Source organism: Camelus ferus, chromosome 2, assembly GCF_009834535.1.
Source record: "Camelus ferus isolate YT-003-E chromosome 2, BCGSAC_Cfer_1.0, whole genome shotgun sequence".
Classification (NCBI taxonomy): Eukaryota; Metazoa; Chordata; class Mammalia; order Artiodactyla; family Camelidae; genus Camelus; species Camelus ferus.
This window is the reverse complement of record NC_045697.1, coordinates 77,148,470-77,162,578: the sequence shown is the minus strand read 5'-3', so window position 1 is coordinate 77,162,578 and position 14,109 is coordinate 77,148,470. Positions and strand designations below refer to the sequence as shown.

At 34.2% G+C, this 14,109-nt stretch overlaps 1 protein-coding gene across 5 annotated transcripts in view; it reads right to left on the bottom strand.

Annotated features, from left to right (window-relative positions):
* The window catches only part of SEC24B (SEC24 homolog B, COPII coat complex component), a 72,055-nt gene that overhangs the window by 22,583 nt on the left and 35,363 nt on the right, over positions 1 to 14,109 (bottom strand). For all 5 annotated transcript variants that reach the window (XM_032461641.1, XM_032461631.1, XM_032461668.1 and 2 more), the window contains 2 exons: positions 8,489 to 8,569; positions 5,627 to 5,850 (listed from right to left, as the gene is read on the bottom strand). In XM_032461641.1, coding sequence (XP_032317532.1) covers positions 5,627 to 5,850; positions 8,489 to 8,569 — 305 coding nt within the window. The remainder of the gene's footprint in view (positions 1 to 5,626; positions 5,851 to 8,488; positions 8,570 to 14,109) is intronic.

Below are 14,109 nucleotides of genomic sequence, written 5' to 3'. Positions count from 1 at the left end.
AGAAAGGCAGGATAAATGCTTGTTTTCAAGTTTTTTCAATTATCAATTTTCAGAATGAGTTGATGCCAGAGAAATGTACTATGACGTTCAATGAGTTTTGCTTTCCTCATTTTTTTGTTTCCTCTGTTATATATTTAGTATTATTATGAACTCACGGCTCTTCATCAACTCAAAGTGACTTGGCAAATTAGGGTTATTATTCACTTTGATGCCCAAACTACCCAATCTTTGGCCAGTGAGAGCCCCTTCAAGCTGGCCTGAGTGTCCTTTTGACATGAACTCATTAGTCTTTGTTAGCTTCCTTGCTTTCTGGCATAACGTTTTGTATTATTCCTCCTTCAGACCTAAAGTTAGTCGTTTATCCAAAAAAGAATCTTGGTTCCTTTTAAGTAGGGTTGGAATCTAGAGACCATAATCTGGATAACAAGGGTGTTCATTGCTAGTGTGCTGTTATTACTTCCCGCTTCTATAATAGGTAGAAATAGAAAACATACATTTTTAAATAGAGGGAAAAAAATAATGAGTTTACAAAGACATTTCCAATCCAAATTTTAGAAAATGGCATTCTAACTTCTTTGGTTTTATGTCTGTATCTCTTCACTTTCACTGAAAATCTTGACTCCTAATGGTAACATCCTTATTTTATCCTATGATATACCAAAATAGTTGCAAAATAACAATACCAATACTGTTATAAATGTGAGGTTATTAAATTAAATGTAAGATTTCTTTGTAGCTCTTTTTGTCCTTAGATTATTCCCCACTGAAAACATACCAAATACTGTTTTAAGATTAGCTAGAACAGTGCTTTTTTCCTGTATCAGAATGTATCCAACTTGATAAATTGGTTTATTTGTTTCTGTTTGCTTTTAATTTTTAAGGATTGCTGTCTACCTTTTTAACTTCAAAAAACTTTTTGAGTAAACATAAAATTTACATAATTTACAAATATAAACTAATACATACACTGCTCTAAATATGACCCTTTTTTTAACCTAAAAAAATGTCCTGGCAATAACTCTATGTCTATATATAGAGATTTTCCACATTCTTTTTTACAGTTACTGAGCACTTTATTATGTGAATGTACTGCAGAATTCTAGCTAATAAATGCAGAATGATAAATTCAGGAAAATCACTATTTTACAATCCATCCTGAAATAAATGATGCACGTAATGGTCATCTGGAATAGATGATAAACAAGTATCAATAGATGATAAAGTCACTAAGTGAAAGCTTCATGAGGAACTTCACAATGAAGAGATCAGGCTGTCACCATATAAACCAACTAATCAATCCCAGCACCACTAAAAGTGAGACAACCAGATATTATGATGTACACAGAACCAAAACGTATCATATTTTGGCTTAGGGAAATAAACAAATGAAGCAATAAACCCAAATATAATCAAGCCATTAGATCTAATTTCTAGTCCATAGGAAGTATAACAGAGGAACAAGTTAAATGACACCACAAGAGGCAATCAGCAAAATTCAGAATATGGGACATTCTACAGGACAACAGACCCAGTTTTTTCAGAAGATCAAAGGCATGAAAAATGGGCAAGGATGTTTGTTTTAAAATTAAAGAGAATTGAGAGGCATAAGCAAATACAATTAGTAAACCTTGTTTAGATTCTGATTTGAACAAACCAACTGCAAAAAAGCAATTCTGAAATGAGGCAAATCTGAATATGGACTGAACTTTAAATGACATTTAGAAATTACTATTAATTTTGCTGGATATGACAGTGGTATTGTGATCTGCAAGAAATGATCTTTTCTATCTCCCCGCCTCCTCTTGCCCAGGATTAGCTTTAAAATCCTCTGCAATAAAAGGTGTGTGTGTGTGTGTGTGTGTGTGTGTGTGTGTGTGTGTGTGTGTGTGTGTGTGTGTGTGTGTGTGTGTGTAGGGGGCAGATGAAACAAATACAGCAAAATATTGACAGTAATTGAAGTGAGTGATGTTAAGGGGGAGAAAAAACCTAGATAATGAAAAGGATTCTGAGTTTTTGGTAGAGCTCTAAAGGATGAAAGAAAACATCATTATATGGATCCAATAATAGTGTATAATAGAAAACCCCAAACAAATCCAAGTTTAGGGTAAGAACTTAAAATTCTTTAAGAATTTAGGATATAAAATAAGGGTAGGATATTTAATCAATGAGAAAAAGACTATTTAATAAATATCATTGAAATTAGAGCCAAATATTTTGGGGGTAAATGAGATTTATTATTTACATTATATATCAAAATAAAACCTTAAGTGGATTAAAGATACAAAAAGGTAATCACCAAAAAACTAAAAAAAATTTTCCTAATCTTAAGGTTGAAAAGAGCTTTTAAAGGATACAAACAAAGGTGAAAACAAAAAAAGCAATAACATGATCATATAAAACTAAACATTTTTCCAATGTAAAATAAAATGCCATTAAAATTAAAAACAAATTTTAAGCTCAGGGAAAAAATTCCAACATATATTAGACAAAAGATTAATGTACTTATTACAGATAGCTTTTACAAACCAGAAGGACCTGGATACAATAATGGTGAAAGAATATAAACAGTGATTTCAATTAAGAAACACAAATGTACAGACTTGTGGTTGCCTAAGGGGAAGGGGTGTGGGAAGGGATAAACTGGGAGTATGAGATTTGCAGATAGTGACTGGTATATATAAAACAGATAAAAAAAAAGTTTATACTGCATAGCATAGGGAAATACATTCAATATCTTATAGTAGCTCATGGTGAAAAAGAATATGAAAATGAATATATGTATATTCATGTATGACTGAAGAATTGTGCTGTACACCAGAAACTGACACAACACTGTAAACTGACTATACCTCAGTAAAATAAATCAAAAAAGAAACACAAATGACTGAGAATTATGAAAAAAATTTTGCTTATAAAAATAATTCTTGGCATACTTAGTAATAGAGAAATGGACAGTCACAGACACTCTTGCTGGGAATATTGGCACATTATCTCTCTATACCTGACCACCAAATATTGATCAACTACTGTCTGCCAGACATCTCCACTTGGATGTCTATTTTAACTTAATATGATCAACTCACTTCCCATTCCCTGAATCATTGCTCTGTCTTCACCATCTAAGCTAATACACTACCCTCTACCCAGTTGCCCTGCCAAAAACCTAAGAGTTATCCCTGATGCCTTCCTTTCCTTCACCCACCACATCCAGTCATTCATCAACAAGTCCAAAGATATCCCTTATCCATCCACTTTTTACTACCTCTTTTTCTGGGTTGATGGCAAAGCTTTCATTTATCTCCCTGTTTCCATTTTTGTCTTTTCAAATACTCCCATCCCTAATCCGTTCTTCACATGGTAGCAAAATGATTCTCTAAATACATAGATCAGATTTCATTCTATTCCATAAAATCTCCAACGTCTCCCCTTTGGACTTGGCGTAAAATTCAAGCTTCTGACTATGGTCCTTCCCTAGCTTTCTGATCTCATTCCTATTACTCTTCCCATTGTTAACTGAGTTCCAGCCACACTGGGACTTTGTTCTTGGAACACGTTAAAGTTGCTCCTGCTCAAGTCTCTGTATATACGTATTCTCAGCCTGAAATGCTCTACCCCCAAACTGTCCTAGGGTCTGGCTTTTCGTGTCATTCAAATATTAACTTAAACGTAACTTCTACCATGAGGGCTTTCCTGACTGTTTACTCCATATCCCCCAAACCCAGCAATTTCCTGAACTTGTCTTGCTTCATAGCACTTGTAACTATTTGAAATTAGGTTATTAATTTATTGATTTATTTATTTATTGTCCCATTGGCCCCGCACTCCCACCAAGTTTACAGGGAGAAGGAACTGTTTTGCTCACTTAACTTCCTCTTGTATCCTCAGTGCCTAGAGTAGGGCTGCCACATGGTAGGAACTCAGTTTTCACCGAATGAATAAATAGAGAGAAATTCTCAAGTCTGGTAAATAGGTCCTATGATTCACTAATTCACACTCAGCTATGCCCAGTGATAGGCTGGATGACTATAAAACGTTATGCAGCTTTCAGATGAAGGATAGGCAGTGATATAAAAGTTTCCTCTTATGCTGTTAAAGGAATAGAAAATTTATAAAACAACATCCGTATTTATCAACTTTTTTTATTTGTTTGTTTAAAGAGGTCATTTGGATGAACAGCTTTACTAGCTTCCCCCCACAAATGCACAGCAAGAAACCTAAAAGGATAGACTCCAAGTGTTTATATCTTGATGATGGGAGGATTGGTTGATATTTATCTTCCACTTTTATTTATTTCTGCATCTTATTCTAATTGATCATGAACCTTTTTAAAGTTAAAAAAAAAAAAAGAAGCCATACAGTATCTATATCTGGGTTTTCACATGTACACTAAAATATTTTTCTAATTTTTATTTTCATTTTTAAACATCAACTTTTTTCCTGTTTTTCAACATTGAAAAACAAATTTTAAGTTTTTTTTCTTCCTCAAAGGATAACCGCTGGAGTTTCCCACTAGTTAATAAAATTTATCTCTAATAAATGAATACAAAGAAAGCCCTTAGATTTCAGAACCCTCCCACTGAGTTGCACTAAATGCAACATTTAAAAGCATTTCAATTTTATTATAGAAAGCTGCTTAAAACTAAAGTAAAATATTCTTATCCTAACTAGGACTTCTTTTAAAATTAGTTTGTTCATATTAGATAAAAACCTGTAATCTTGCCAGTAGACAGGTAAGAATTTAAATGTAGATCCTAGCTATGCGCTTTAATTATCATTGCTCACTTACTCTGAAATAGTAGTGTCCCATCTGGACCAATAAAGAAAATCTAACAAAATGGAAGGCAGGTAAGTACTAACCAATCATTTTTCTCCAGTGTGTCTCCCAGTTTCCTCTTTCCTTCTGTGCCTTAATTCTAAGATTAAATTCCAGAAACACATGGTTTTCTTATTTCCACTCTAATTTTCATTGCTTCACCACAGGAGGAAATTTCTGCTAGACTACTAAGAGCAGTTTTTTTTTTAATTATAAGTAGAATGCTTTTGCCATTTCAATCATTTCCTTAAATTCTATTTTTTCTCAATAAATATAAATATAAAATAATTATTATCCTATTACTAAACTGATATGGTATTTAAGAGGTGACTCCCAGAAAGGTCACGTCAAAACGAGTCACAGCAGTAACTATGAACAAATGTACTCATAAGAATTTGTGTGTGGAGGCTTTTTACCAATTTCAGTTACATGTCATGGAGATTTCTTCAACTTAAGAGTTGGAACCAAAATCCCCACCATATTAACACCATGTCATTTTTTTAAGGAGAAAGTCAGCTTAGTAATATAAAATTTTAACCTAATAATTAATTTCCTGATATAAAATTAATACCTGTATATTGCAGAGACTCTGAAAAATAAAAGTACAATGCAGAAAAAAAATCATAGCTAACACCTTTTATCTTTTTCTATGTACGAACATACACAAAAAACTGGAACCAAATTCTACGTACATTTGATCTAGGCTTATCTGTGTTCGTACTTATGATCCATTTGAATCACCAAGGGTTTGTCAGAATTGATAACAGTTTCACAATTTTTAGAAATGCAGTCTTTAAATGACTAAATACATACTTGAGCATACTGCTGGAATCCAGAATACCCTGGGCTACTGGGCGGTACTCCAGAATTGAGTGGTGTTGTGGCATTCTGATATCCAGGCTGAAGAGCTGGGTAACCATATCCAAACGGCTTAGCCAGTTTTGAAGGCTGAGGAACAGCGGGGGCTGGAGCTGGAGCCGGGTCAGGTTCAGGAGCGGGCTCAGGAGCAGGACTGCTTGCTGATGAGGAGAGCATATCTAACAAAAGGAAAATAATGGTGTTAACAACAGAAAATCAGGACTCCATAAAGGCTCCTGGGTGGTCCATAACTTTTGGCATTCCCCAATGCCATTTTTAAGTTTTTATTATGAGAAATTTTGAACATAAAAGTAGAGAAAATAGAATAATTAACCCCATATACACATCACTCAGGTTTAATAATCATTAATATTTTGCTCATCTTGTTTCACATGTTCCCACTTTATCTTTTTTTAACAAAAGTATTTACAAGAAAACCCCATTTTGTATTATTTCACAACAAATACTTCAACTGGTATTTCTAATAGATAAGCCCTTCATATTTATACATATTAAATACATATATAAGAAATATAGTATATATTATAATATAAATATTTATGTATATAAAAATTTATTTTTCTTTTTATTCTCTCAGCAGAAATGGGGACAAGAAGCAGAAGACAAAGCAAAGCAATAAAAAGGGTGCTAACTACTCTTTTCTCTAACTTGCTTTTTTTCTGACCCTGACATCTATTTTTAAAAAGTCCATGGCAAGAGTGGCTTATTTCCACAGTCCCCTAGAAGTCTGCTTTATTTGCAGAGGCAAAACTGTGAAAATATGAAAGACAGTTGCTGGAATAGTGTTCAGCTCCTAGAACGTCTGGTATGTAGTAGAGAACAAGTAAAATTTAATGAATGAATGTTCTTCCTTTATTTAAATTTATAACAAAAACTAAAACTTGATAAAAACTGTGAAAAAACTATAGAAAATTTAATCATCACATGTAAGAATAACAACAAAAAGAAAGTCTATTACTCTACTGCACACAATGATTAGTAACATTTTGTTATACTAAGTCTTATTTTTAAGTCAAATCTAAAATAAATGTGTATTTTAGTCTAGTTTTCATTTAAAACTATACTCCTCACCAGCAATCAGACTCTGCGAAGAATACATTCCTAAAAGCATCTGACTTAATAAATTTACTTTTTTTAGAAGGTGGTTGAGGAGTCGTATCTTTCTACTGACTCTGTGGACTCTCATTTTGAAGACACGTTCCTAGGCACTGGGCTATCATCTTGTGCTAATTAGGCAAGCGCTAGCTTCCTGGTCACCCCCCAGGCTTCTTAAAAGGACAAGAGCTTCAATGCAGCTTCTTCAAAGGACAAGCTTAGATCTCCTGCTTGTCTCTCCTCCCAGTGATGGGAATAAAAGTGACAACAGTCATCAGCATAAGAAATAAAGAACTCGGGTCCTAAACATGGGGGTCTAAAACTTCTCTCCTTTTTTGGGAAAGGAATACTGTTTCATACATTTCTACAGTCCTAAGACCTACCTAGTACCTGACATACTTTCAATTCATTTAATCTGACTGTGACAGATACTCACATCTTTCCTTAATTTCGGTGCAGTACAAATAGCTGGAATACTTGCCCAAGGTCATTCACTTACGGTCAAAGCACAGTTCATAACAAGATTAAGATTTGTTGATTAAATGAATACAGACAAACAAAGCAAGGCCATAATCTTTTAAATACATTGCATGGGGCATTTTACCTCAGGTTAATTTGAAGACCATGAAATACTACAGTCACAGTATTCATCCTTTAGTGAATGAAGTAACTTCTAACTTCTATTTGATAATGGCAATTGCTTTTAGAATGGTCCACAACCTCCAACACAACACACACACACACACACACACACACACACACACACACACATTCCCTAGGGAAAAAAAACCTTACCCACAAAAGATTGAGTAGCTTATTTAAGTATTCTTGAAATATTAAAAGGGAACTCTATACTAAGCTGAGAAGATTAGTTTTCTGATTCATAGAATAATGATAGCAAGATAGTGTGTTAAGTCCAGCGTTCTCCAACTTCAATTAAGCTTCATCCTGGATAATTAACAATGTTATAAGAAAAACAAGGGCAAAATTCCTTGTTCTGTTAGTCTTAAAGTTTGGAATCACAAGGGAAGAGAAAGAGGGAGGTCAGGTGTGGCTGCCTGGTTGCCGGTGATAGCAAACAGGCAAATTACGAAGATACCAGTACATGACATAATAATGAAATGACTATTCATTATGAAAGTTAAGTTTGTAATTTTTTTAACACTATCCACCACTCCTGCTCCTATGTAATGCAAAGTTATTTCAAGATACGATTAAAAGGAATGCCTCCAAAATCTACTCCCAAGTTGGGTAACCTATTTACCTGTTGGAGGCAGCAAGGAGCCAGGGGGGGAGTAAAGAGTCAAAAACTATTTATATTCAGAGGCTAGTTGGAAGAAATTCAAGGACCTAAGCATGAGAACAGAAATATAAAATTTATTTAAGGAGTTATCAGCATAAAAAAGAAGGGAAAAGAAGAGAAAAATTTCAGTATTATGTCTCTTAGAAAGAGGAAAAAGATAAGGAACATAATAATAAAAATGGAATAATATATTTCCTTAGGCCTTCCAGAAATAGCATTCATAGTCATTACAAGGCAATTAGCGCTATTAAGTTAAGGCTGAGAAATACCAGGAAAATGTCTTTTTTTTCTGTTAAAAATATAGTCTGATAACTATGTACAATATATGCTCATGTTTGAAAGCAACTGATGGTCAGTCACTTTTTGAGTAAACATCAAATAAGCAGGAAACAAATTACCTGGGTAACTGCCTCCTTCTAGGGCATCGTAACTGTTGGGCATCGGAGAAGCACTGCTTGTGGTAGAAGAGCTGTCAACACCTAAAAGGAAAACCAAAATATCTACTAAGTGTAAAATGATAATGTATCTTAAAGCGACCTTTGGCAATTTTGAGAAAGATGTTTTGCTGATCTAGGAAAATTCCTGGCTCTAGTAAAAATCAGAATGACTGATGTCTGATGACACTGTAAAAACCATATAAAAATTTCTGCTAATAAGAACAGGGGATGAGAGCGGGAAGAATATGCGACTGATGGGTGGAATAAAATTTACTCAGACACATGTGAAGGCATCTTAAACAAATATCAAACTTTAAAAGTAGTCAAACACAAATATCAATTTTAGATTGATAGAAATGTTAATATAATCACTCTCTGAAGATCGGCTCTACCAAGTCCCAGGCTATTAAATCCCTTTTATCAATATTAGGCTATTTTAAGATAATCAAATTCTAATGACTTTATAACTCAGCATAGCTGTATGAAACCTTCATATGAGAGGAGTCTATGGCTTGGGTTGCCCCCTAGCATATTACTTAGCATTTCTGTGAGTCAGTTTATTCATTTCCTCAGTAAAGCTCAAACAGTACCTGGTATATTTAATAAGGTACTCCAATAAATAAGTGTTAGACTGTAAGACTTTTTATTATGTGTATTCATTCAAAACTTGTAAGATTAATAGGAATGTTCAGTGGCAATTTATAATAGAATTTAGTGGTAAGTCACACAGATAGTAGAACATACAATATACTTCTCCCACTCATTCAGAATCTCAACAAATATTTTGTTGAGAGCCCACAGTTATCCTAGGTGGGAACGCTAGAGTACATACTGATGAATAACACTGAAAATGCGCATGGCCCTTCTCTTCTGTTAGAGATCTTGGTCTTTTTCACCATAAGACAAAATTCTGTGGTACAGAGGTGATCCTGGGCTCTTCACAGCGACATGATAACCAAGGTTTAAACTACATTTTAGGTTCATTTTCAATGGTGATAGAAAAAGAATAGGTAAGCATAATCTTTCATTGAATAATTTTGGTTAACTACAAGAATTTGGTATACTGACTCAGGGCATAACAGCCAAAGTTTTTTGTGTAGGAATTTTTTATTATCAGTAAAGAACATGAGTTGGAAGCAAAAGACTGTAGTTATATTGCACTTTATCATTTACTTGCTAAATAACTTTGGATAAATGACAATCATCAATAGTACTCTCCTCTGCAAAATAAGAACAATTTTTTAAATGCCCTATGTGTGATTTTTAATGTTCTTGTGATGCTTAAATGAGACAGTGGATAGGAAGCAACTTATAAAACATGAAGGCTATGAAATAAATAGTAGGTGAAAGACACTAATACATTCTAAGTGCTTTCTTTGTGGTAAACAGAAAATCATTGCATGTGTATGTCATTACTCTTAAAAATGGGAAGCAAAGGCTCTTCCTTTCTGTTCCTTGTATTTGTTGATTTATAACTAAAGAAGAATGCTGATATATAAGGTCAAAAATATTGAAGGGCTAGCATTAGAAAACAGTACACCAAAACCCAAATATTCATCAACAGATGTCTATCTATACAACATAGTATTTTCAGCTATAAAAAGGAATGATATACTGATCCATGCAATAATATGAGTCACCCTTGAAAACATGCTAAGTGAAAGAAGCCAGACACAAAAGGTTACACATTGTATGGTTCTATTTATATGAAATATCCAGAATAGGTAAATCTATACAGAGATAGAAGGTAGACTGGTGGTTGCCAGGGCCTGAGAGGAGGGGGAAATCAGAGGTTACTGCTTCACGCGTATAGTTTTCTTTGGGGATGATGAAAGTGTTTCGTACCATCTAGTTCAGTACATTTACAAAGTCAGAACTAGATAGAAGTGGTGACTGCACAACAACCAAAGTGACAGAATTAGACAGAGGTGGTGGTTGCCCAACATTGCGAACATGCTAAACGCCACTGAACTGTACACTTTAAAATGGTTAATTTTATGTTACGCAGATTTCACCTCAAAACAGATCAATATGCAGACATTTCAATGGGGAAAGAATATTCTCTTCAACAAATGGTGCTGGAACAACTAGATATCCACATGCAGGTGAATGAAGTTAGACCCCTTCCTTACACCTTACGCTAGAATTAACTCAAAATAGATCACAGACCTAAATGTAAGCACTAAAACTCTTCAAATACAGGAGTAAATCTTCATGACCCCGGATTAGGCAATGGATTTTTAGATGTGACATCAAAGGCACAAGCAACAGAAGACAGAAAATAGATATACTGGACTTCATTAAAATAAAACATTAGTGTTCCAAACAATACCATCAAGAAAGTAAGGAGACAGACAACAGAATGAGAGAATATATTTGCATACAAAGTATTATACATAAAGTAGATAAGCAACAAGGTCCTACTGTATAGCACAGGGAATTATCTTCACTATCTTGCAACAATCTAAAACAGAGTGTAATCAGAAAACAATAACCGAATCACTGTGCTGTACCCCTGAAACTAACAAAATGCTATAAAGTGACTGTACTTCAATTAAAACAAAAAAGCAAAAGGGCAAAAATAAGAGCAGATTTTAATAGGAAAAAATGTACATCGTTGATTTAAAAAATACCATAATATTCTCTCTCATCAAGAAAAACTTTAAAATGTAAATATCTAGAAATAATGATTCTTGAAAAAAATTAAATCCAAAGGGAAAAACATTACTGACACATATCAAATTATTTCACAGAACATAATACTGCTTAAGTATACTCCTTAGCTTCTTTCATGTCAAAATCAAATATTAATGCTTAAAAATATTGCCCATTTTAATAATAATGCTATAGTAACAAACTTTAAAGTATTAATGTGATAGAAATATTCTTATTTTATTGGATAATTTGAAACCTGCTCGTTTAAAATTCACTTTTAGAAGAAAAGTACAAATGCAAATCTCTATTCAGAACTTGTTAAAACACCAAAGTGAACAATAAGTTATAAATCCACTAAACTAAATAGACTCAAATTTTGCTAGAACTTAATTGTCCAGATTAATTCTAATCAGGTTATGCCAACACTGCCAACACAAATCAAAATGGTATTTTCTTTAAAAGGTACATTATGAAACATGTCAATATTCCAGACATGCTTAAAAATACCTTCACTAATTCCCCTACCATCTTACAGAATAAGGTCTAAATGCCTTTGTGTTGTCATAAAAGAAACTTCAAAATTAGGTTTCCACTTTCCTTTTCTCCTCCATCTCTCACCTGCTCCTGTACCATCTTCCCTCTTTTACCCTGTGACACAGTCACACCAATCTTCTCACTCTTCATCCCAGTACAACATTTTTTCCTGTGTTATATGCACTGTACCAACTGGTCTGTTAGCTTAGATTTCTTTTCTCCACATGGCAAATTCCCATTCATCAAGTTTCATTCTTTTTTTAAGAGATTTTTGTTTTTGTTTTTTTTTTTAACTTTTCTTTTCTTTTTTTAAAATGGCAGTACTGAGAATTGAACCTAGGATCTCCTGCTAAGTACGGGCTCTACCACTGAGTTCTACCTTCCTCCCTCATCCTTCAGATTTCAAATCCTCCATGAAACTCTTCTGATATGCTCATGGAAAATCATTTCCTCTCCTACAGGACATTTTCTCAACCCTGAATTATTGTACTTTACAAGCTGCACTATAATCATATATGATACCTGCTTCCCTATTATATTACGAGTATATAGAGGCAGTTATGCTACTGTATTGCTCTTTGGAACCATGATACCAAGAAAAATACTGCTTTCTGCATACAAGCTGATTTTAGTTGAATGAGAAACTTTGGTACTTGTCCCCACTCTTAAACCTTCGATAGGTCCAAGTCGGCCTTAGTCACTTCACACTACAATTAGTGATTATATATATTCCTGAGGTCATATGGAGGGTGAGAATAAATGTGCACTTGGGAAGCACTTCTGCTCATTCTTTTACTGGCTCTATGTCACTGGTCAAGAGAAGCAAAGAGGAAGGAGGGAAAGAAGGGGAGCTAAATCTGAGGAAAGAAGGAAGAGACTGGATCAGAAGAATAGCTCAGAACCTGTAAAGCTGGGAAAAAATATCAGGACGCACTGAAGCCTTCTAAAAGACTTAAGCTGCCCTCTCTCCACAGGTTAACACAGTCTAATGCTTTTACTAGCATTGCTCAACTTGAAATTAATAATTTGAGATTTTATTTCCTTATAACTTGCATAAAATATGGAAAAAGTGTAAGTCAAATTCCATCTCTACCACTTACCAGATGAGATAAAATGGACAAGACTCCTGAATCTGAGTCATTCCTTATTTTTAACAACAGATTTTACAACACATACTCCACAGGGCTAATGTTAAGATTATACAGATACAACAGATATAAATTACACAGATACTAGCAGTGATTCAAAAAAAAACTTCTTCATTTTCTCTTTCCTTTCTCTATCCTAAAACAGAGCTACAAATGAGGAGGGAAAGAAAGAACAAGGCAAGAACCTCCTGATTAATAAAGCCAATGGTTTGTTCTCAACTTAAACCAAACTTTCCTTAACATTTATCACTGCCAACCCAGTTACTTTCGATTTGCAAAAATGGTTCCCTTCTTTCTGTATTACTATGCTAACACTCTCCCTGTCTCCAATCTTCCTGCTACCTTAGTCTAAGAACTCACTTTTCTCACTGGCTTATTCCAATAGCCTCTAGTTTCAAAAATTTTTTCTGTAAATGAAAATCAATTTGTACATCTAAAATGCAAATTTGGTTATGTTATTTTTCCTTGTAAACTCCTTCAGTGACTCTTCACTACCTTCAAGATAAAATACAAACTCCTAAATATGAAATTCAAGATTCTTAAAGATCTCACCCAGCCATCCTACCCAACCTCATTCAATTCTTGGCACTATCCTCTGCAGACCATAGGTCCCAGACTCACTAAACTTCCACAAATACGCCACCTTCTCTCAAGCTTCTTGCTTCTTTTAAAAAGTACCTCTGCCTCTCCCCAGGCCTCTCTCCTGCCCAATTCCAACTTCTCTTAGATTCAGTTCAGGTCCCTCTACCTTCCTCCAACCCCCAACCCTCCCTATCATCTCCAATCCATCCCATCCCATCCCAACATTTGGCTCCAGATTCTCCTGTGTATTCCAAAAAACACCATGATTAACACAGGACTTAAAATTTTGTTCTACATTCCAAAGTAGACTGTGAGCTTCTCGTTTTTAATCAAGCTCACAAATGGGGCATTATTAATTTGTTTACAAATTGGTTGTTCAGAACTTAGAACACACTTCTTCAGAGAAATAATGAAATAACTGGTACTTATTATCCCAAGTTAGTTCACGGGCACTTATAAAACCCATAATCCATATTATTGATTAAATACTATAAATTTACAACACGCTGTAAAAAATAAAGCATTTGCAAATGTTTAGTACTTAATTAGTTTTGGGACTAGCCTAGACATCCAATCACCATTTGAACACTATTTCTACTTGAAAGTACTTCTTGAATTCTAACTCTGGACACTGATACCAAGTCTCCCTCTTCTGTAGTCCTG